The sequence below is a fragment of the Coffea arabica genome, chromosome 10e, assembly GCF_036785885.1.
Source record: "Coffea arabica cultivar ET-39 chromosome 10e, Coffea Arabica ET-39 HiFi, whole genome shotgun sequence".
NCBI classification, from domain to species: Eukaryota; Viridiplantae; Streptophyta; class Magnoliopsida; order Gentianales; family Rubiaceae; genus Coffea; species Coffea arabica.
The window spans coordinates 4,946,605-4,968,736 of record NC_092328.1 but is presented as its reverse complement, the minus strand read 5'-3'; the positions used below and the strand labels follow the sequence as shown (position 1 = coordinate 4,968,736).

The window sequence follows — 22,132 nt, the reverse complement described above, 5'->3', positions numbered from 1 at the left end:
GTCTTCGTTTAATGTAGAATGAAAGAAGAATGCTCAGTGATTTTTAAGAAACAATAGGTTTCAGATAGCCAATTCTAAACATGCAACTGTTCAGAGGCAAAACTAGATAATGGGAGCTCTATTTTTGCTCTCAGGCATACTACTAAACACGGTTGCTTGGCTACTGAAAACGATGGGATTAGAGAACCTTGATCGAAAGAACAAGCAAGCTTTGGAAGCTAATTAATCCATTGAATGCACTGATAAGTGTGATCAATGGATAAGAGGTTTGTCTAATGTAGACAAACTTGTTACATGCTCCAAAGATCTTATATACTCTCGAATAAAATATTTGCAAGATCTTGAGCTTGGGTTGGCAAGGAGGTGGAAATGTTCGGAGTCAGAGATGCAAATCAGGTAAAAACTTACTTTGACGGATAAAAAGCTCACATACATGAAAGTGCTAAAACTAGAAGCAGAGCACAGATATGCAATATTAAGTTGCAGACTTTAAAAAGAAAAATAGTTATAACATCCCAGTTGTAATTGAAAAGGAAAAAAAAAAAAAAAGAACAAGAATCTCAGTTAAAAACTCCCAAGTTGCACTTAAGAGACAACCACAAACCCAAATCCAAATTCAGGAAAAAAACAGTATTGATTAATACTAATGAGAAGTTTCTTCTACACCATACAATGTCGATTAGGCCTCTGTGGCTATCACTTCTGATTTTTTCCATCAGCAGACCTGCGAAAAATTGTATGTTCATACCTGGTGAAGTATCAAGATTACTATAGTTACTAAACCTTAATTACTAACTTAAAAAATTTAAGGATGATCATTAACAAAGAAGCAAGAATGAAAAATTGTCAAAGACGGAGATGCATACATTTGACGAATCCAGGTTCGGAAAATAGTACGGTCATTCTGTGCAGTTGCATCGGCTTCCCAAGTGGCTCTTCTCTTCTATATCTCATAAAGTTTTGTCCCAAAAAAAATGATTAGTAAAAGACTGAATCCTGACCAATTATTATACCCAGATTTCATTCTAAAGCATTTGGTAAATGTGAAATTCTGCAAAATTCTCTACTAAACAGTAGATTTTTGTATATACTGTATGAAATAATTATGTACGAGTAGACATGGAGTATTTCCAGGTAAAGATAGATACTTCTTAATTGTATAGCTTATACGCATAAATTTATACAATATAAACATTAGACAATCACATTTTCTATACACACCGACTGACCATTATAAATTGGAGACAATCAAATGGGCTAAGATGAAACCCCAACTTTTTTATACTTACCCTGGTGTTTGATGATGAGCTAGTGGCTTGAGTAGCCGGAGCAGAGGATGAGCTAGTGGCTTGAGTAGCCGAAGCTGAGGCATTGGTGCCGCTGAGTCCCTGTATATACAAGAAAGGTTCCTGTGTAAGCTTTGATGTCTGATAGAAGTACACAACTACTCGTAAGTGAAGTTCATTGAACATATACCTGTTGAGCTGTTTGAGTTGCCGAAGTAGAGACACTAACGCTGCTAAGTCGCTGCATATAGAAAAAATGGGTCCTTTGTAAGCTCTGATGACTGTAGAATAACATAAACACTCTTTTAAGTAAAGTTCATTAGGTCATATACCTGTGGAGCTTGAGAAGCTGGGGCCCAGGCATTAAGGTCAACTTCTCTATGATTCCATATGGAGCCTATTGAAAGTACTCCGGGTTTTGAACTTAAACCTAATGACAGTCCTCGATAAGTTGATCCACGCACTACTTCTTCAGGAGTCAAGCTTGAGCTTGCATCTGGTGAAAGTTGTTGAACAGGCCAGCTGGAGTGTTGTTGAGCAAGGGCTTGATTGGTGTAGCTTGAGCCTAACGTTGGCAAGCCGTGGCTTGGATACTGGGATGAGGCACCAGTATCAAGGGCTTGATTAGTGTAGCTTGAGCCCAACGCTGGCAAGCCTTGACTTGGATGCTGGGACGAGGCACCAGCATCAGGATGAATACTGCAAAGATTACAGTAGGTCATACAAAAACCTTATAAGCTTGCCTCAACTCAGTGAAGTAAATTGCTATAACTAATGTCGAATCAACTTAACTTACTGACAGGAAAAAACACAAACACAAATAACGGAAAAAGAAACATCTTAGGTACCTCAATGCAATGTAGGACTTGGACTTAACCAGGATGGGTATTGGTTCCAGTGAACTTGATTTCTGTGGTGCCAGATTTGGCTGTTGAACATCTGATTGCTGTTGGGACCTGACAACAAAAACCCAATATTAGCGACAGAAGAGCAGTGAAAGTTTTCTTAATTTCGGGTGAAGAGATGAAATAATTGATGCTTCAATATACTTTTGATCAAACAAGCAATTATCATTAGGATAGATAACAATATGCTACTTTTTAATTACACTCAAATAATGGTAGAAAAACAGAAGGTACCCCAAGTCCCTGGATGACGATTCTTGCATAATGGAAGTATTGGCACTTTCTGAGTTGTAGTGAATAGGAGGGAATGAGAACTGCTCAACTTGATCCCATTGAGGAATTTTTTGGCTCCTAAGTTGCAAAAGTGAAATAAAAGAATTACCCTTTCTTTCCCAAATTTTGCAAATGCAAGTTCTATAAAAGTGTTAAAAAGTTAACTTGGGAATAAATTGCAATGACTTGAATGAAACTATCGATAAAGAACGAGAGTATTGCATGAATTACTAAAAAAATAAAAAAAAAACTCTTTATTTATAACCAAAAACAGCTGACAATGGTCCTAGCATAATACAGGTATTGCCATTGCTTTGAGGGACTTCCTGGCTCCCAAGTTTACCGAAGAAAATGAAAGATTATTGCCTTTCTGCAAATGCAAGTGCTATAAAAGAGATGTAGAACTAACTAGGCAATATAAAATGGAACTAGGAGCACTTGAATGTGTAATTAAACATACCCTAAAGCAGTAGAGAACGATTCTGGTACGACAGAGATATTGGCACCGGAGCTGAACTCCACAGGAGAGGGTGAAAACTGAGCTAGCTGACCGGCATCTTTATCATCTACACCGAATGCCGCCGCATATAGGTCACGGTATATAGCATGCTGTTCCACTGGTATTGGTGCCTCAGGGTCCGTGGATGTTTCTGCCTGGCAAGTTACAAGGAGACCGAGACTTTTATTTAGAATTATAACTTCTTGTATGCTATTTAATTTGATAATTGGACTACCTAATTCAAGATTTTGCCCACATTTTGCTAGTTTAGAAAGTCTCAACTTCTATTAATTTAACTCTTCTTTTTAAAGATGTTTTGTGTTAATTTCAATGTGGCAATGAATTTTGAGATACACAATATAACTAGAAAAGCAATCCGTTTTGCATAAAGTTATCGAGGTAAAATCAAACCAAAATCCCCTTCAGCCCTTGTCAATGTTTGAATAGCACAAAAAGTTTTGGATCGTTAAGTGATTAGGTAACAAGTTAACGGAAATGGCATTGGCAACAATTTCATGGAATGTACATAACCCACAAGTATCCAAAAAATAAGTGTAAGTTCCCAAACTTATAAATTTTTTTATCAAAAAGTTGAAAGAATTTTCCATGAGTTATTTTTTGTCAAAAAGTAGCAGGGAAAGAGCGGGATTTAAGAAGCAAGGAAGAAAAAGAAAATTTTAAACTCACGAATTCTAAATTACGAGTTTTCAACCATAACCACTAGCTAGAAGACCTCTTTTGCGAGTTTTCTGTGAACTTATACTAAAGTATTTCAAGGACAATTTTTTTTCAAGGAGTGGTTTTAGGAAAGTAAAGAACAATTTAATGTTGTTCGTATGTAATCAAATGTCACGTTTCTTTAAGTTTTGACATAAATGTGTAAAATGTGATAACCATGATGCAAATTACTGAGGACATGCATGGTGAATAGTATTTACAACAAATTTCATACTAGACAAACCTTATGAAGAATTATAATACAATATACGCAAGATCATAAGAAGTCTTTATTATTTAAAGCAACCTAGCAATATAAATGAACGAGAAAAGTAAGAGAATATGATTTGACTTTATGAAGCACAATAAATAAAGTTAAAGTATTCAAATGTTATCCCATTTTATAAATTCATATCAAATTTACCAAAAAGTAGTTGGAAAAGCCTATGAACACTGTGTCGTACGACTTCTTGAAATAAAAGTAGATACATATTGGAGAAAAAGAAAACGTACTGCATGGTGAGGAGGCATAGCAGGCAGGGCTGTATCGTTGACATTGTGATTATTAGCAGCTTCCTCAGTGTCATCAAACAACATCTTGTTCACGTAATCTTCAATATTCTCCATTTGATTTTTCTTGCGGCCTTGATAAACTATTAGCACATACATGAACTTACATGAATTGCAGGATCAAATCACTACTTATTGAAAGAATCAATGCCTAATACTAAAATAAGCATTTTCAAAAATATATATATAAAAAAAAAGACATTTGACGGTAAAACTTTGTCATGTTATCTTAGTCTTTTTTTTTTTTTTCTTTCCTCTTCTTTGGACCATTTGCTTTTTGTATTTTCTCATTGAGAAACATACTTTCCAAATGCTGTAAATATGGTCTTATGCATTTACTTGGTTTTTATTCTTCTACTTCGAGTTAGTATGTCGCATGTATCTAGTGTATAGAAATAGTTGATAAATTCAGAAAAAAAACTGATCCTACTCATTTTTGTTCCTCTTGTTAATTCATTAAAGGACTTACTATATTATACCAAAGGAAAATTGGAAAATTCCACTTTTCATCCCCAAACTTTGGGTTAAGCACATATTTCGTCTCCAAACTTTGTGGTGCAACACATTTAATACATGAATTACCAATTTCTGGACACATTTAGTCCAGAAATAGCAAATTGATCGATTTAGATGGAAAAGGGTCACATAACCAGCACGCGGCTATTAAGGAAAAAAATTCCGAAAAAGAAATTGGCTTCATAAGTAAAATATTACAATAATATTTTTTGCCTATGATAAATTTATGTTAAAAATGTTACAAAACTTCTCTTTCATGAACATGTTAAAAAATATTTAAAAATATTTTTACCTATATATGGAGGAAGCCATAAACTGTTGATAATTTATAGGAAATAAAAGAAACCCACAAAAAATCCCATGCACAGCTGGTATTTTTTTTCATTTTTGGAGAACATAAAAAAAAACTACAAAAAAGTTGTAGTTTGGGGACAAGATAAACGAAAAGTTATAAACAGTTGGTAGTTTCTGTACAAGATAAAAAAATAAAAAAAAATGACTGTTTATGATTTTCTTCTATTTTATCAAAAACCAACCCTGTTGTTGCATTGCATATTCTACAAATTTTGGTAATGAAAATGCTTTAGTTTAGCAATTTACTTGTGCTTGTATGCAAAGGGGTACCTCAATTAATCATCAAAAACACTGTAAATACAAACAACAAGCCAATCTGGACAAATTGTCATCGTTTCTAGTAATAAAGAACTGTATTAACAAATCAATCATGATCGTGTGCTGGTCACATGACCTTTTTCCGTCTAAATTGATTAATTTGCCGTTTCTGGACTAAATATTTCTGAAAATTGATAATTCATGTATTAAATTTGTTGCATCACAAAATTAGGGGATGAAATATGTAACTAGCCCAAAGTTTAGGGACGAAAAGTGAAATTTTTCCAAGAAAAAACTATTAACCTTAGGGTCACCGGTAACGTTTCCTCTCTATTGTCCATTTTCAAACTTTTTTTAAAATATTTTTTTTAGTAGGAAAAGATGAGATTTAAGAAATGAAGAGGACGAAAAGGGTCTGAACCCAAGATCTGTAATTCCTAAAGACTTTCAATTTTTTCTATTGATTGCCTAGGAAGGAATTAAATTGGGGGTAAAACTCACCTATCTAGATTTCTATTTTCTTCATTTTTTTTTTCTTCCCAGACGACATTACTTTGATAAGTAAAATTATAGATATCAATTTACTGATTAGCTCCTGAAACCAGCAATCCACATAGCCATGATTAAAGTATAGTTTATGCGATGAGAGAATGAGATAATGAAAATCATGGCATAAAATAATACACAGTTAGGCCAGTTAATTTGTGCCCAACAGTACAGCTAAAGATATCACACACCATTTATTACACCTGAGAAACGAAAACACGCACAGGATAAATAATGTACAAGAGTTTTGATATAAGAATAACGCCATAAAAATCATCTAAAAATTGTACAGAAATGAAAGAATTTTTACCGTAACTAGTCTTAGTTCGGTGATAGAAATCTTTGCCCAAAGCTGAAAATGAAATATGATATCACATGGGTAGAAAGTTTGAAATTATGTTATGATGAGGCAGCTAAAACATCAGCGTTAAAAAGATCAGAAAACAGCATAACAAAGAAATGAAGTACAACAGGAAAAAGAATAGAGGATGGGTGATATTAGTTTTACACAGAGATATAGAAAGAGAGAAATTAAGTACCTGAACTGATACTCTGATGTGCTATGTGAAGATTGAAATCTAGACAGCCTTATCTTGCTTACAAGGACAAAAAAACGGAAAGCTACTATTAATTATAGCAAGACCTTAGTTTTATGTAATTTGCCTCTGTCTAAATCACTTCAACTTGTAGAATTGTGACAGGTAAGAAAAAATTGTCGTATTGCCTAACCAATCTTTTATTTCATTAACCACGGGGGGAGATAGCAATGTATCCAATCTTTTGTAGATGGATAATTATTTGTCTCCATTTACTTCCTCTTTCGTAAGAAAATTTTGTGGTTGCTTTCCTTTTCACATTGAGCAAGACGTAGAAATTAAGGCTTGCCATTTGATTAAGGACAACATAACCATATGTACTACTATCGATAGTTAAACATCAATCACAAAATCGTGCATAACTAACCATGGATTATTCATTGTATTTTTTTCTAAAATTACTTTATTTTTGAATAACTAGTGGACCAACACTGTGTTATTTTTCAGAAGGAATTTTTGTTTACTCACAACTAGAAGAATGTATTTGACAGAGAGAGATAGAGAGAGATTTGGTAGCACAATATTAGCTTAGTTTGAATATAAATATAATGTTATGACATAACTATTTCAATGGAATACTCTACCAAAATTACACTTTATATGTCAATCAATAATCAAAGCTCTTATTTTAGTCAAATCCTGATATTGGTAGAGGAGAGATGGATTGGATAATTTTGAGGAAGGGAATGTAAGTAAAAGATTTCACATTCGAACCCTTTTCTAATGACCTATCAGTTATACATGAGAATAAGGATTTCCATCTTTATCTTTAACTTAAAGATTGACTAATAGCTTATCAGTCATAATCATTATGCCAATAAGAATTTCCATCTTAGTCTTTAATCATTATTTTTGACCATCTATCTTATTATGGTTTGTCATTCTCTTCACCTAGATTATCCCCCAAAAAAACCACATTATAAGTTCACCGAACAATCTCTGATTCATCACATAGGATATCTACTGTACTAGTCTGCAAAGCTGAATCAATTTTATTAGTCAAGTAGCACAATCAATCTCTTTGCTTGATTCGTTTAAGTTTTTTCTAATCCAACTTCTGTGTAGTTAATGATGTATAAGTACTTTGATCTACTTTTATGATGATAAAATTAATGAAAAACCAAGGATTTTTACCTTTGAACTGTGTCATAATTATAAAGAATTTTGATTTCGCCAACCAATACTAGAGAAGAATTTTCATTATGAGATGGTTCAACCCAACTAAAATACCTGATCACTATATACAGAGTTGTTGTGGCTCCTCACTTGAAGATCGTGGGGTGTTTAGGATGATATAAAATAGAAAAGGAGGATTATAACTTAAACTTCAGCACTTATGGTATTGTCCTGCATGCAAAATATTATCAGAACCAGAACTCTTGATCCTCTTTATTTAGCAGTGCTTGTTACAACTACAAATAAAAAATAACATGAAAGTATCGAGGCAAATGAATGCTTGATAAAATGATCCCAACAAGTTTGATCTAGTTGAACGTGCAAACATGGATTGTTGAGTGGTCGAAAGCAAATATGGGTTTCGCTTCTCATATTAATTTTTGCGAGACAATCTGTTAAGTACAAAAGAAAAAAAAAAATCATGGTCCCTGCTTTCTAATTTTTATTATTTTGATTTTTGGTAATAAGTAGTACAACAATAGCATAAAAATTATCAGCTATACATGAAAATTAAGTGAAAGCAGACATTGTTTAAAACCTTTCATTTGCATTACTCAAAAAGCTACAGAAGTATGATTAATGAAAAAAAAAAAAAGATTGATTTAGTTTTTTAAAATTTAACATTATTTAGTTCGGTATCTACAAATAGTTACAAGTTCTTGAATGAACCCTGAAACAAGGAATAGTTGCTGCCTTATTGGTCTTTATTCAAATGGGTTGAATGTCCAACATACGATCTACAACATTGTAAAATAGGAAATTATTCAGAGTAACCAATCGTTATAGATATTCCAAATCACACTCATTTATTTTGTAAAAACACCAGATTTCAAGAGAACAACCAGACAACAACAATTTTTCTGTCTACTTGATTCTATGTACTTGTCGTCTGGTGCTTGTTTGAAGTTCAAAACCATGCATAGATTTAACAACCCAACCCTATTCAGACTCCATATAATGTTAGTGGAAGTAGAAATTTGCTCTCACTTATGCACAGAGTTCATATTCTAGAATGAAATGATAAACCATTGATCTTATTTTGAATAATACATGAATCTATTTAAAGTTCTTTGCCCAACTAATTTGGAAGGTCCTTTCAAGTAAATCATTTTCCTTCTCCATAGCATCAAGTTCAACTCGTACGTACTAGCTGGGGAAGCCTTGATTGTGAACTTCACTTCAATATCCGCCACTTCCTTTTGAGTTCCATCAGTCGACATAACTTCTTCAGTTGTTTATTCATAGATTCACTTGAGCTACTGGATCTTTTTTCGTTTCCATGATAGAATGATACCTTTTATTGAGCAGTAAATGAAGTTCAAGAAAAAAATGAGCAGCACAATTTTTGGATAACTAACATAAGGAATCAACAATGCTATAAACATGTTTACATTCTAAATGCATAAGCTCGATTCAGTACATTATATCGTGCTTGAATAGTCGTTCTTGGATAGAATTGCTCTCTTGGTGGAGGTCCCTAGTTTCTCTGAAGATTTGCTCCATGTCTGCATCTTATTTGCCTCTTTGATGTGTAAAATAATGTATCCTCCTAATGCTACCCTGGTTTTTTTTCAAGTTCCATAGAAATATACAAAAAATTCGTCCTCCCTTAATGAGGAAAAAATATTCGTCAAGTTTTAGAGGGGTGGATTTATGATGTGCAAAGAGTTCGATAATTGGCCAGATTTTGCATAGAAATCATGTTGTTCGGCAACATGAGAGCTTGTAGTTTAGACTGTGGTGTGTGTGTGTGTGTATATATATATATATATATATATTTGTTGTTGGCTATTGATACTAAATTTTTTATAGCCAAAGATAGTCACTGCACATCAGGCTAGTCTATCAACGGCTTAACTTCTGAGTTCTGATTGCCTCAGATTTATTCAAGCTTATGCATTATTAGCCGTAGCAAGTATCTGATTCTATATTTTTTATATTGAGTACATTATTGATTTTTTTTTTAAAATTTTAAGTACTTCAACCAAGTTTTGGCTAGTAATTGCATATTGCATGACTTTACCTAGTGGCTTTTATTTTGTATTATCTATGGGATATTGAATTTGTTTTTGGGCATTGTTTTATCTCACACTGAGATAGGCATGTCACCTCACACTGAGATGTGTGAGTGAATTATTCTCTTGTAATTCGACGACTTTTCATGCAAATCTCCAACTAATGTTACGCTTATACCTTTAGATTTTTTTTAGTGGCATTCAGCATCCTTCCGTCAATTAGTTGACGAGTCTGGACAAATATTTGCAATTAGTTGACGAGTCTGGACAATTAGTGATAGATATGCTCAAATATTTGCAATTAATTAAGGCTATATATGGATAGACCAAAGCAGGATGTCCTGAGTGCCTATCTGGGAGACTCAATATCCCGAGTACTTATTTAGGAGACTCAATAATTGAGGAGGGAGAAATAGAATCATTCGTTTTAATGAACCATTGAAGGGTTGTTTGCCTCAATAATCCAACTTTTATTGAAAAATCCCAAAGTGGCCCACATCTTGAAAGTAGAGATTTTGTCTTTTGAAATGAAACATTCAAATTGTGACTTTGAATTGTTATTTATTTTTAGACATCATTTATCTCTAAATTGTTTAATCTAAAGCCGCTTAAATGGTAAGTCACCCTTTCAAATGGCGACTTTAAAGTCTTTAAAGTAACTCTTTTAAATTGCAAAATCTCTACTTTACTAAAAATTCAAAAGTTTAAACTAATTTCAAAACTTCCAATAAACATTGGATTACTTCCAGCAAATCTAAACTACCATAAAAGAGGGAGTGCTCTCACTTGGATTGAGCGGCAGCTGTATGCATATGGAATTGGTTTCGTCCCCTCAATTGTGTGGGCATTTAGGTCATTTGGCAAGTATTCTGAGTGGATAGTTTGTATTTTTTTCTCTCTGACATTTTCTTACAGAAGTAAGAATTTACGTAAATAAACCTAATTCCCACAGTAACTTCAAAAGCCGACAACTTTTGAAGTCCTGTGAGGACTTATCTACCCAAACCCTCCCCCAATACCGATGTGGATAGTTTGTAATTTCAGCAAATAATTGTTTGTGCTATTGTTTGTGCTGGCACGTGAACAATACTAGGTCAGGCACAAACAATACTAGGTCAGGTTGGACTGCCTCAGTGAGGTGTATCCCTTCTTGCCCGATTTGCCCTCGCATTTCTATTTTACCCTTGTGGGTGAATAACTCAGGAGACAGGTTGGCTTAGGGGCATGGGCAAGCCAAGCCAACTGCAAGTAATTTGCAAGCGGCTTTATCAAAAGACAAAGTTTGGTCTGAATTCAATTTGATCGAGTTCGAACTCAAACTCGAGCTACTCATTCCGTGTGACGAATCGAGTTCGAGCATCATAAGTAACTCCTTAAGTTCTGGACAAGCTTAATCGAGTATTTACATTATTTATATATTATATATTCTAATTATAGAATGACTATTATGAGTTTGTATTTTAATAAATTTACATGAATTAATGTTTAGTAAAAAAAAGTGATGGATGGCAAAGTAGTAATCTGATAAATTTAAAATATAAAAAAATTAAAAAGAAAAAAATCACTCAACTTGGACTCAAAACTCAAGCTCGAGTTCGAGTAACTTGAACTTAGTAAGGTTTGCAGTTTATTCGAATTCAAACAAGTCAAATTCAACCTTATTTTCTGTTATGTTGAGACTCGAGTAGCACCAATAGTGATCAAGTTCAAGCTCAAACATGGTACTACTCAAACTCGACTAGCCTCCATACCACCCCTAGGCTGGTTGATGGGCTTTTCATCCTTTTCAGCATGTCCGAGAAACTTTGGTCGGCTTCAGCTTTGTCTCCAGTCTCGTTCCCTTCTCCTCTCTTCCTCCTCCACCACCTCTCGCCTCCAGCTATCATCGCATATCCCGTCGATGTCGCTAACCCATTTGACATTCGAACAACGCATTCAAAAACTTACTTACAGAAAGATGTATGACAAGGAAATGACCTGATAATTAAATATTTTGTTGGATGTGAATCGATGAAGTAAATATGTTGGAAAAGAATTTCCAATTCCTCAATAGATTCGAATAATAAAAAACTTCTTGTTATATCTCCCTTCTTTATAGCTGAAACATTTTCTACACGGTATAAAGAAGCACACCAAGCGCGCTCTGTCTAATTCGGAACCAACTTCAAACCTTTACTTCCATGTGCTCTGTCTGATCAGGAACTTGCTTGTAACCTTAACTACAAATGTATTGGTGAAGTAACAAATTTCAAACATAATGCTTCCTCATAGAGATTGAACTGTCTTCTTTTTTATACTACTTTTTGTAAGCACAGTAAAATTGAACTTAGTAACGAGAATTATCAAACACCCAAGGTTCATTTTGAAAAAGCTCACGGCCATTCATTTGCACCAATCCTGCTGCTATATTCTCGCAACGCTTCCTTTCTGCTTCAGCTTTTCTAGCTGATGCAATAGCATCCTACAAGACAAAGTAAATGAGTTGTTGCTAAATGTTTCCTCTAAACTGACAAAAGCTATTACCCTTCAAGCAATAATGTCATAAATACCACTATACAACTCCAGCAGAGAGGTAAAACAAGTCTGATCTCCTCTAAGCTCCGTGAAGAAAAATTATTCGCAAGAAAACTAGTGACAGCTGCATATGTCTCTGTTGTAAGTTTCACCTTCTGCTTTAACTCCAAAAAGGGTTTAATATACCATCTAGCATTTGTAAACTTACGGTGATACACGTACATCAAGGAACATCAAGAAAGCACCAAGAAGAAATGCAGGCCTTTAGTAAACCTAAAAACCGAAAGGGGAAAAAAAAGAAAAGAAAAGACAAAAAAGGTTCCCATGCAAAAACATTCCAAGTATGTAAAATTTATTTGTGGAACATAGTAAATCCACAAAAACATTTGCAACAAATAGGTAGTAGCTTGTTACAACAGAGACCATTCCCCCTTCCACTTCCCTCCCTTCCCAATCTGCACTTCCCCCATAAGAACTAAAAAAGAGGAGAGAATCAGATAACTCCAAACCAAGCCAATATGCATAAAGAAACAAGAAGACAAAACTGATGAAAGTAAGAAGAAGTAGCTAAGACATTTAGCAGTTTATAGTTCTTGAATTAGCCCATTAACAAGTCTTGATAAAAAATAAGAGATAATGATGTCATGGCTTTGCATTTACAATCAAAAGGCCAAACAGGCAAAGGTAATCCATTTCCTGGAAATGTAACAATTACGAACTGAGTCATTAAAGATAAATTGATGAAATTACAGAACGCGCTGTGTACTACTCGGCACAAAGAAAAAAGAACCTACACTGTATAAATTGCAAAATTTTCTTTTGATTCAATTTTATCAGCTTTTCATTTCCTACCTCAATGTCCTGCCTCTCTCTCTCTCTCTCTCTCTACCCATTCCTCTTCTTTCCAAAATCCACCTGTTTCCCATGTTAACTTTTCAACGAAATTGCGTTATACTACAGGATTTCAATGGCTGACCCCATGTAGTGTCAATGCTTCAGTTACTTATTTCGATAAAGAATTTCAATTACGAAGAGTAAAAAACAAGAATACAAACGCTCATAAGTGTATGGTAATTATTCAGCTAAAAAAACTACTCTTCCTTACTCCATCCCCCTTGTCAAATCATAAACTTGCCATAACTAATAAGCTAGAAATACCAGCAAGATTATTCTTTTATCCGACATTAAAACAATATTACCAGTCATGGATAATACGTCATGAAACTTAATTGAACGTCATTTAATTAATGAAGCCATAAAAGGATAAACAAAACTAGAAAATTAATTAAAGCTCAAATTTTGTACAATGCTCATCACATAAAACATTACCTAAATCAAATAGGGGAAACAAACAAGTAACAAAAAATGAATAACCAATAAATTAATTGAAAAAAAGGATATTAGGAAAGACCTTTTGGCTTTTCCAGGAGAGGAATTGAGCTTGAGTTATGCGATTAGGTTTTGGGTCAGTGTTAACTGGGTTCCGATTCGGTGCTTCTCGTTCTTCTTCCGCTCCCATGGTTGCTGATTAGGGTCAGCGTCGAGAAAACGTAGCCGGAAGTCCGGAGAGTTCTTTCTTCTTTGCGGCCGAGCGTCGTCGAACAGGTTACCTCAACTTTCAGTAGTTGCACGAGAAAAGACGACATAACAACGACGTTTTAAGCACAGCAGATGTACAAGGCCACGATGGATGATGAGTCAGCTGTCTGCGCAACGCTATTCTCAAACGCGCTTTTCCCATACCTTCAGGTGAAGTTGGGAGTACGTCGCACGCTTTCACAGGTGCATCCGCTATGTCGCTTGACGTTTTTCTAGCGGGCCTCGATGCACACTTATTAACACATCCAATATTCACCTAAGTTATCATATACACACATGCTAAAATTCATCTAACTTATCATGTATATACACATACTACACATACTAACAATTATTATGATTTTTTTGCATTCCTCATATTTATATGTTTTTCCTATTTAATCTTATTTATCCTCCCTTACATTTATTTACTTTTTCTAATTAATTTTATATTTTCAAAACTATGACATCTGAAATATATTTTAACGAGTGCCCATTAAGTAGACTCAAAGAAATAGGCATTGCATGTGAATATAGGAGAGGAATAGGAGTGTAAACGAGTCTAAATAAGTCAAACACTCTAATGTTAAATTTTGATTGTTTTGATGAGTTTGAAATTTTGTTCAAATTTAATTTGTTTACTTTTCAAGCTGAGCTTTAATGAACTTTTATCAAACTGAATCGAGTCGAGTTTAAACAGTTTACACATTTTACATATAAATTTCACTTATATGCTAATCGAATCGAATTTGAAAGTTTATCAACATAAATTTTTTTTCCTAACTTTGATTTAATTAGTCGGCCAATCAAATTTGAACGAAATCCTATTAGTCGAATTCTATTCGTGTGAGTATGAAGTAGTTTGATTCTTCTTTTAACTTGGGGAAAATATTAGACATGTTTTAGGACTTACCGGACTTATTAATAGAGATGTGCACCGGGAAGAAACTTGTGTTGAAATTTTCAACAGGGCTTCCCCTATTCGGTGGCTCCAAATGAAATCCGATTAAGCATATGTTTTCGTCAATAAATCAAATTAAACACATACTAATGGATTTTGTGGACAAGTGGCTGCAGAATCGGCCTCTTTTTGACATTCAAGCCGAGCTCAAACAAAGTAAATGAAGCCAAATTCATATTTAGTTGGAGAAGATTTATTTACTTGATGTTAATGAATAATTAAATCAAAATTAATTTGAACATCAAGCTTTTTTTTTGTCTCAACCCAATTATATTTAATAGTTCAATTATGTTATGGGTGATATTAAATTCATAAACTTTTTGACGGCTTGTGTGACTTTATCTTTTCATCATACACAGGTATCTATACTCAATTGCCTATATATCTTTTTGTTACAGTGGTAATGATCTTCAATAATCAAGTAGCGACATCAAAATCAGCCGGTGAAGTCATCGATAGATGTGTCATATCTTGTGAAAATTTGCTTAAATGCTTTACCACATGAAATTAATCAGGTCAAATGTACTAATTAAAAGAAAAATAAAGGAGTAAAAGCAGAATTGTGTGTGGCCATTGGGAATGGAAATATAATTGAATCATTTGATCAGCTTAGAGGTGGCAAAATTGGCGGGATGGGCGGAATTTGCTTGGATATGAGCGGAATTTGCTTGGATTTGAGATGGAACTGAGTCATAAGGGTCTGGGCCCAATATTATCTATATGTGTTTTGAAACTAACTTGGACGGGATCACTTTGGGATGTGTTTAGATTGATCCCGCCCAATACCCAAATCTATTTTCTACATATTTTTTTTGCTTTAATTCATTTTTATTTTTTAAATAACTTTAATATTTTTGATTTATTAAATTTCTTTTAGTCTTATTGTGAATTTATATTTTCATGAATTCATTTTACACTCTAGAATGATTTCCTGCCCAATATCCAAATCTATTTTCTACATGTTTTTTTCCTTTAATTCATTTTTTATTTTTTAAATAACTTTAATATTTTTTATTTATTAAATTTCTTTTAGTCTTATTATGAATTTATATTTTCATGAATTCATTTTACACTCTAGAATGATTTACACTCTAGAACGATCAACAATTACTTCAAAAAGACGTAACATTTTGATAAGAATGAATATATCTTTCTCCCTGGACAAAACTAAAAGAAAAGTTAGAATGAATATTTTAATCTTTTCTACTTTTTGTAGCCCAAATGACAAAAGAAAAAGGAAAAGTTGAGAGGGCTTAGAGACCACTCCATCAAAGGCCGAGCTCATTGGGTGCTGACTATTGAAATTTGCTTAAAATTTTTGGATTTTAAAATTTTTTGGGAAGATATTTGGGCCCAATGGGTACCCAAGTATCTCCCAACATTTCTGATCAATTAATGGATACAATTGGAATATGTCTCATTTTAAACCCAATATCAAATTACAATACCCATTTCGCCCAAAGTCCCTTTGGGCATGGGTAGCCCATTGGAACTTGGGACAAATTGCCACCTCTAGATCAGGTTAAAACTCTCACACTATGACACTAAGATTGAGTGAGATGATGCTGAAATTTTGTGTTGTACATTTCAAGCATGGAATAAACTAAATGGAGCCTGAATTCATCTATATTTTGTTCTTGCGGTCACTGATCACTAATCTGAAACTTCATGCTGTGAAAAAGCAGAAGAGCCATTAACAGTTGTGGAGGGCAGAGGCAGACATGTTGGGATCAAAGAAAACATCAATGGCATCTTCAACATTGAGAAAAAATCTCCCTCTTCCAACTTTATCTACAAATTTGGCCAACTTTAGTTTGGACATCACTTGCCACTTTGGACTTGCAAAAGCCAGCTGCAGTTTGACAAATAAATAAAATTAGAGCTGTAGAATGACTGAAAAACATCAAAGCCTTTGATTACTGTATAAGCATCAGAGACTTACTTCTATGCCCCGTGAAACCAATTCCCTGTGCAGTTCTTCTAAGGCGATGATAGCTGAAGTGTCAATGCCCATAACATCTGTTAAAACAAAGATTTACTTAGAAGTTAGTTTGGTGTGAAGATTGGATAATGCCATATTCCAGAATTAGAGTTGAAAAGCACTTACTCGAGATGTCAAGGACAAGTACACGAATGTTGTCCTTGCTATTCTCTTCATTTTCGTCTCCTAGTAACCTCAAAATCCTAAGCAAAATTCTTGGGTTTCATTAATTGGAATTAGAACCCTGTTTAACATATATGTTTTTTTTTTGGTTTTGTGGGGGGGGGGGGGGAGGGAAGAGTAGGTTTTCTTGTAATCCAAGCAGAAATTGTACCTTTCTCTAATGGAATTTGCGTTTGCAAAACAAAGTGATCCGGAATTAATTCGGATTATAAGCAGGCCAGGAACTTTTGTTGCCATTGGATATTGGATGACATTGGAGAAGGTACTTGTCCCTGGAACCCTTCCTAGTACTTCTGTACTTGGTCGAATTGAACCTACAATTACCTTGACAAAAGAGATAACAACCTGCAATGGAAGATTAATCATCATATGACAATAATTCTTTTTGTGCATCATGGAATTATTTATGTAAGACAGTAAGAGCACTTACTTATGCCAAACAAACTAAAGCGTGAGTATCCTATATACTTTGTGGCAGCAAAATTTACATCAAGACAAATGAGAACCTAGAAGTATATTCGTGCAAAGCTTTGCTAGGGCAAATTTTGTAATTTTAACAGACTTTTAATAATTAAAGTTCCGAGGAGTGAAACATAGCTAAGAGTGTATCTACATTTAAAAAAAAAAAAAAATACAATGAGTGCAAAAGTGCAAATCAATCTATCAAGGTTAGATAGAGTGTTTTTAAACTGCATATTTTCTAAAAATATTCAAAACACATTTTTCAGTATTTTTAAAAATCCACCTCTAAAAATAATCGTCCAAACGAAAACGAAAACGTTTGCCTTGTTTGGATTACAGCTTTTTCAAAGAAAAATTAGGGTAAATTCCACTTTACCCCCCTGTGGTTTAGCGTTTTTTCACATAACCCCCCTATGGTTTCAAAAGCTATACATAACCCCCTCATGGTTTGGATTAAAGTGTCAAAGTAACAGAAATAGTCACTCGTAACGGAACTTCTAAAAATGTCGAAATTACCCTTATAAATACATGACACATTAACCCCCCTATGATTTTTATATTTTACCATATAACCCCCTTATGGTTTAATACTTTACCATATAACGCCCTTATGATTTTCAAAATATACACATAACCCCCCTTGGTTAATACATAAATTTCAACCTTACATAAGGGTATTTTTGATATTTTAGGTGACGCCGTTACGAGTGACCATTTCCGTTACTTTGACACTTTAATCCAAACCATGAGGGGGTTATGTATAGCTTTTGAAACCACAGGGGGGTTATGTGAAAAAACGCTAAACCACATGGGGGTAAAGTGGAGTTTGCCCAAAATTATTATATTTCTTCTGACAATATACTCTCTCTATTTAATCTTGTCTATCCTTTTTTTTATATTTATTTATTTTTCTTAATTAATCATATATTTTCAGAAATATAACACCTGAATCCGTTAGATAAATCGTAAAAAAAATTCAGTTCATGATATACGAAATACACATTACCGCAACAAGAAGTCCAATTTCGACGGAGTGGAATAAGACGCCCAAAAAGGCCCCGACGCAAACGATAAAATCCAGCTTGTCCACCTTCCATATATTGTAGGCCTCATTGATGTCGATGAGTCCGGGCAAGGCTGACAAAATTATTGATGCCAGGATTGCAAGTGGAGTGTAGTACAGCAGCCTGGTGAATAATTGCAAAGATACAAGAACTGTAGTAGCCATCACTATGTTTGACACCACCGTTTCACATCCAGCAGTGAAATTTACAGCAGTCCTTGAGAATGAACCTGTCCTCATATGTCCCAGAAATCAATAATCTTGATCAATTAGCATACTGCTGTCGAATAAAATCATCCATGGTAAACATTGTAGTTATGGATTTTTTTTAAATTTTCATTTTGTTTCTCACTTTCTATGCCATTTTCGTGTTTAGGCTCATGTGATGTTGTTACCCGTTTTAGTGTAGTGTGTACTTCAATTTTAGCACTTTCGATTCTTTGTGTTTTTTCTCAAATAGTACGATAGTAACAGATAAAGCACCGATTCTGGAAAATAAACAAGAAAGATTACATGAGGATGATTGCGAAAGATTGGACATTAAACATGTTAAGATAATTGAGGGGTAACAAATTTTGGCCAATATCAGATTGGTATAAACAAATTGGCTTACCTGTTGCTACGTAGCATGAAGTTAGAGACCCTATGATATTCATGAACCCCATGGCTACCATCTCCTTGTTACCATCCAGGTGATATCCTTTGACGGAAGCAAAAGATCTGCCAACAGCAATGGCTTCCTGAGGCAAATTTTGACATATTCGATTAACAATTGAGGATATATTTTTTTTATTAAATTGTAGATTTTACGAAGGATTATTAATAATAATTTATCAAAACTGGATAGGAAATTCATACGGTGAGAGCAATAACGGCGCAGATTATTCCAATTTTTGCTGCCTCAGCAACATGTGTGCTGTTAAACTGTAATTCATGGACTGAACTTGGATTCAATCCACCTTTGAAGTGCTTCACAATGTTAATGCCATGCTTATCAGCTTTAGTCAGGTACACGAACAAGGTTGATAATATAACTGATACAAGAGGGGCTATTGCTGGTAACCAGAAAAGTTTTCTGTTCCTTCTTCCCTGCAATATAATTGGAACCAATGAATGGACAAATGTATAAAATTTGAAATTCTCTGTGCTAGAATGAAAGAAAAAAAAAAAAGAAGAAAGTTAAAAAATGAACTGTAATCACTGCTTACAATAAATCTTGTAATCAAGATGAAGATAAGGAATGAGCATCCCAGGACAAAATTCAGGGGATACCACTGTCATGACAGAACAATGATGTAAAGGCTGTCAAATTTTTCTGATCGATCAAAAGAATTATACGGTAATTATTCAGTAAATGCATGGATTTAAAGATCATTAGAATTGAAAAAGGTATTAAAGGGAGCATCATCAGAGCCCAAAAGCGAAAGACTTACCTGATGGTGAAGTGAATTAAATACAGCTTTCAAGACAGAGATTACATCTGTTTTTGTGGTAAAATGGCTGATTCCCAGTAACCCTTTGAGTTGCTGGAGACCAATCACAATTGCAGCACCTCCCATGAATCCAACTACTGTTGCATGTGACAGAAAATCAACCAGAAAGCCCAATCTGCAGTGGTACAAGAGGAAAATTATGCTTAATCTTCATATCTACTCAACAATATTAGATTTGCAGAATAAAGAGAAGAAACACCCACTTCTGAAGAAAGACCACCTGAATAATCCAAAAACTGCTTGAAAGGTACCAGTGAAAAAAGTTGCAGTAAATACAAGTCTTCTGTAGCCAACAGGATCAACTGCAGGATCCACTACTTTCTGGATCAGTGACGACAAAAGCAATGAAACAACTGCTACAGGACCAATAGCAATCTCTCGTGAACTCCCCATGAATGCATATATGAAAGGTGGGACAACACTTGTATCTGTGGAAGCCCCCAGAAGGACTATTAGCAATCTTTGCAATCGTGCTTCATAAAACTGATTGAAAGATAACAGGTAAAGAACTCCGACAACATAGTATATCAGCACTTACATAGGCCGTATTGAGGATCAAGTTTCGCAAGATTTGCATATCCAATACTCTGGCAGGATTCACATTGAGACTTAGTGAGACAGCACGAAAATCGCTTCATTTTCGCAGAAATCCAATGAAGAATATGGAAAAGAAAAGATCATAAGTTATTCAATAGCTTAGTTACTTGAGGAATGCAGAGGCTGGCAAGAGTTAAGCCAGCCATCAAATCTCTCTTGAACTTGGTAGCTCTGTAGTTTCTTCCCCATTCAAGAATAGGAAATAAGCCTTGAAGGAATGAGAATGCTTTACTTGCAGAAGACTTCTTGGGCAATGAGGAATGATTTCTGGTTCCATGAGGCAAGATCGTCCTCCTTATTGAACTGAAAATTTCATGGAAAAAACCAGGGGGATCAGGGGAATTTAGTAACCACCCTGTCCTTTCTGTCCTTCCATTATTGACAACTTCAAGCTGCTGTTCTTGAGCCATTTGTGAAGTTAGCTAGGCAACTACAGTATTTGGAATGTTTAAAACTTTAAATTAAATCTGGCTATTCCTCATCTGTCCTGCCCTCCTGGGAACTAGACTTGCCGAATATATATACAGTTTTGACCCTTTTCAGTAAATTCAATTATTCAGTGAATGATATGCTTTTAATTATTGGAATGTTTATTGTAGTATACCTCACCAAATTTTCTTTTAAGATTCAGTCTAACCGGGCACCTGCTTAAGATGTGCTTCAAATGTTAATTAGTTAGAGAAAGTAAGATTAATTAGAGAAAGTATATAAATACAAAGGATTAATTAAGAAAAGTATTTAAATGAAAGTGAGGATAGTAATTATTATTGCGTGTATATACATGATAGATTAGATAAAATTTAAGTGTGTTAATGAGTATCCATTGAACATCCGTTCTGATGTAAAGATCAGTAGGGATTTTTTAACGTTACCATATTGCGACGTTGACGATTGAGAGGTAGATTTATGGTAAAGTTATATAGAGTTGTAAGCTAATACTTATCCACTCAAATGTGTAGGTCGAACCCTTTATATGGCTTTCCATAAATCCAATGGAGGCCATCAAATCACCATTTCGTCCAAAATCAAGTAAGAGGTTAGCATAAAATTCACAATTGTGTGTGTGTGTGTTTTTTTTTTCAAAATTCCATACGCCTTCTATTATTGTCGTTTGGTGCATTTTCATTAGTCGCTAAACTTTAGTAATCAGCATTATTTGGGTTCCTCATTTTCAAAATGTCCAAATGAAATCATGCGAATCTATTTTGTGGGATTTTTATTTCGTGGACAACTTGAACCATTATAAACAATGTGCGAAAAACACTTGTGCGTCAATTTTTAGAATCTACCACTTGAGGAAGAAAAATACCCAATGCATGAGTCTCTCTAGCCCAAACGTAGGCAAAATTTGCATTCATGTCTCATGTAAAAAATGAGTAAATTAATTCGTTCACCAAGAAGATTTTCCAAGACTAATACATAACAAATTTTCTTCCAAACAATGCGCAGAATTTCATAACAAATTTTCTTTCTTTATGTAGCATTAGTCATAGTATTTGTTGCTCGATATGTAAACTAGAGTAAACGAAAGGGGGGAAGGTAAATCAGCCTTCTTGGAAAAAGACTTTTACCCGAAAACAAAAGGCTAC

At 34.3% G+C, this 22,132-nt stretch overlaps 2 protein-coding genes and 1 long non-coding RNA gene across 4 annotated transcripts; all 3 read right to left on the bottom strand.

The window, feature by feature from the left end:
- Positions 1-468: 468 nt before the first annotated feature.
- LOC113715014 (uncharacterized) lies at positions 469-4,307 on the bottom strand. Its single transcript, XM_027239163.2, has 9 exons — positions 4,194-4,307; positions 2,925-3,118; positions 2,426-2,542; positions 2,135-2,242; positions 1,619-1,985; positions 1,477-1,527; positions 1,290-1,388; positions 867-943; positions 469-724 (listed from the first exon to the last, which is right to left on the bottom strand). Exons 1-9 carry the CDS (start codon positions 4,305-4,307, stop codon positions 697-699), a joined length of 1,155 nt encoding a protein of 384 aa, XP_027094964.2. The 3' UTR covers positions 469-696.
- A 7,415-nt stretch (positions 4,308-11,722) lies between these two features.
- On the bottom strand, positions 11,723-13,848 carry LOC140015404 (uncharacterized). Its single transcript, XR_011822056.1, has 2 exons — positions 13,637-13,848; positions 11,723-12,172 (listed from the first exon to the last, which is right to left on the bottom strand). It is a non-coding gene; the product is annotated as an uncharacterized lncRNA (long non-coding RNA).
- A 2,312-nt stretch (positions 13,849-16,160) lies between these two features.
- LOC140014960 (low affinity sulfate transporter 3-like) lies at positions 16,161-21,040 on the bottom strand. 2 transcript variants are annotated; one of them, XM_072066696.1, is made up of 12 exons: positions 20,651-21,040; positions 20,485-20,533; positions 20,167-20,374; positions 19,887-20,061; positions 19,662-19,727; positions 19,312-19,542; positions 19,067-19,193; positions 18,397-18,683; positions 17,080-17,273; positions 16,872-16,960; positions 16,707-16,783; positions 16,161-16,616 (listed from the first exon to the last, which is right to left on the bottom strand). In XM_072066696.1, exons 1-12 carry the CDS (start codon positions 20,951-20,953, stop codon positions 16,458-16,460), a joined length of 1,965 nt encoding a protein of 654 aa, XP_071922797.1. In that variant the 5' UTR covers positions 20,954-21,040; the 3' UTR covers positions 16,161-16,457. The 2 variants fall into 2 exon arrangements, with proteins under 2 accessions (XP_071922797.1, XP_071922798.1); XM_072066697.1 differs by having other exon boundaries at positions 16,872-16,948.
- Between the last annotated feature and the right edge of the window lie 1,092 nt (positions 21,041-22,132).

Coding starts and splice junctions, on each gene's coding strand:
- LOC140014960 (XM_072066696.1), bottom strand. CDS start 20,953: ATGGCTCAAGAACAGCAGCTTGAAGTTGTCAATAATGGAAGGACAGAA. Junction 20,062..20,166: donor GCAGTTTTTGGATTATTCAG/GTGGTCTTTCTT, acceptor GTACCACTGCAG/ATTGGGCTTTCTGGTTGATT. Junction 19,194..19,311: donor GCGCCGTTATTGCTCTCACC/GTATGAATTTCC, acceptor AATTTGCCTCAG/GAAGCCATTGCTGTTGGCAG.
- LOC113715014 (XM_027239163.2), bottom strand. CDS start 4,307: ATGGAGAATATTGAAGATTACGTGAACAAGATGTTGTTTGATGACACT. Junction 3,119..4,193: donor CTATGCCTCCTCACCATGCA/GTACGTTTTCTT, acceptor GTAACTTGCCAG/GCAGAAACATCCACGGACCC. Junction 725..866: donor CGAACCTGGATTCGTCAAAT/GTATGCATCTCC, acceptor AATTTTTCGCAG/GTCTGCTGATGGAAAAAATC.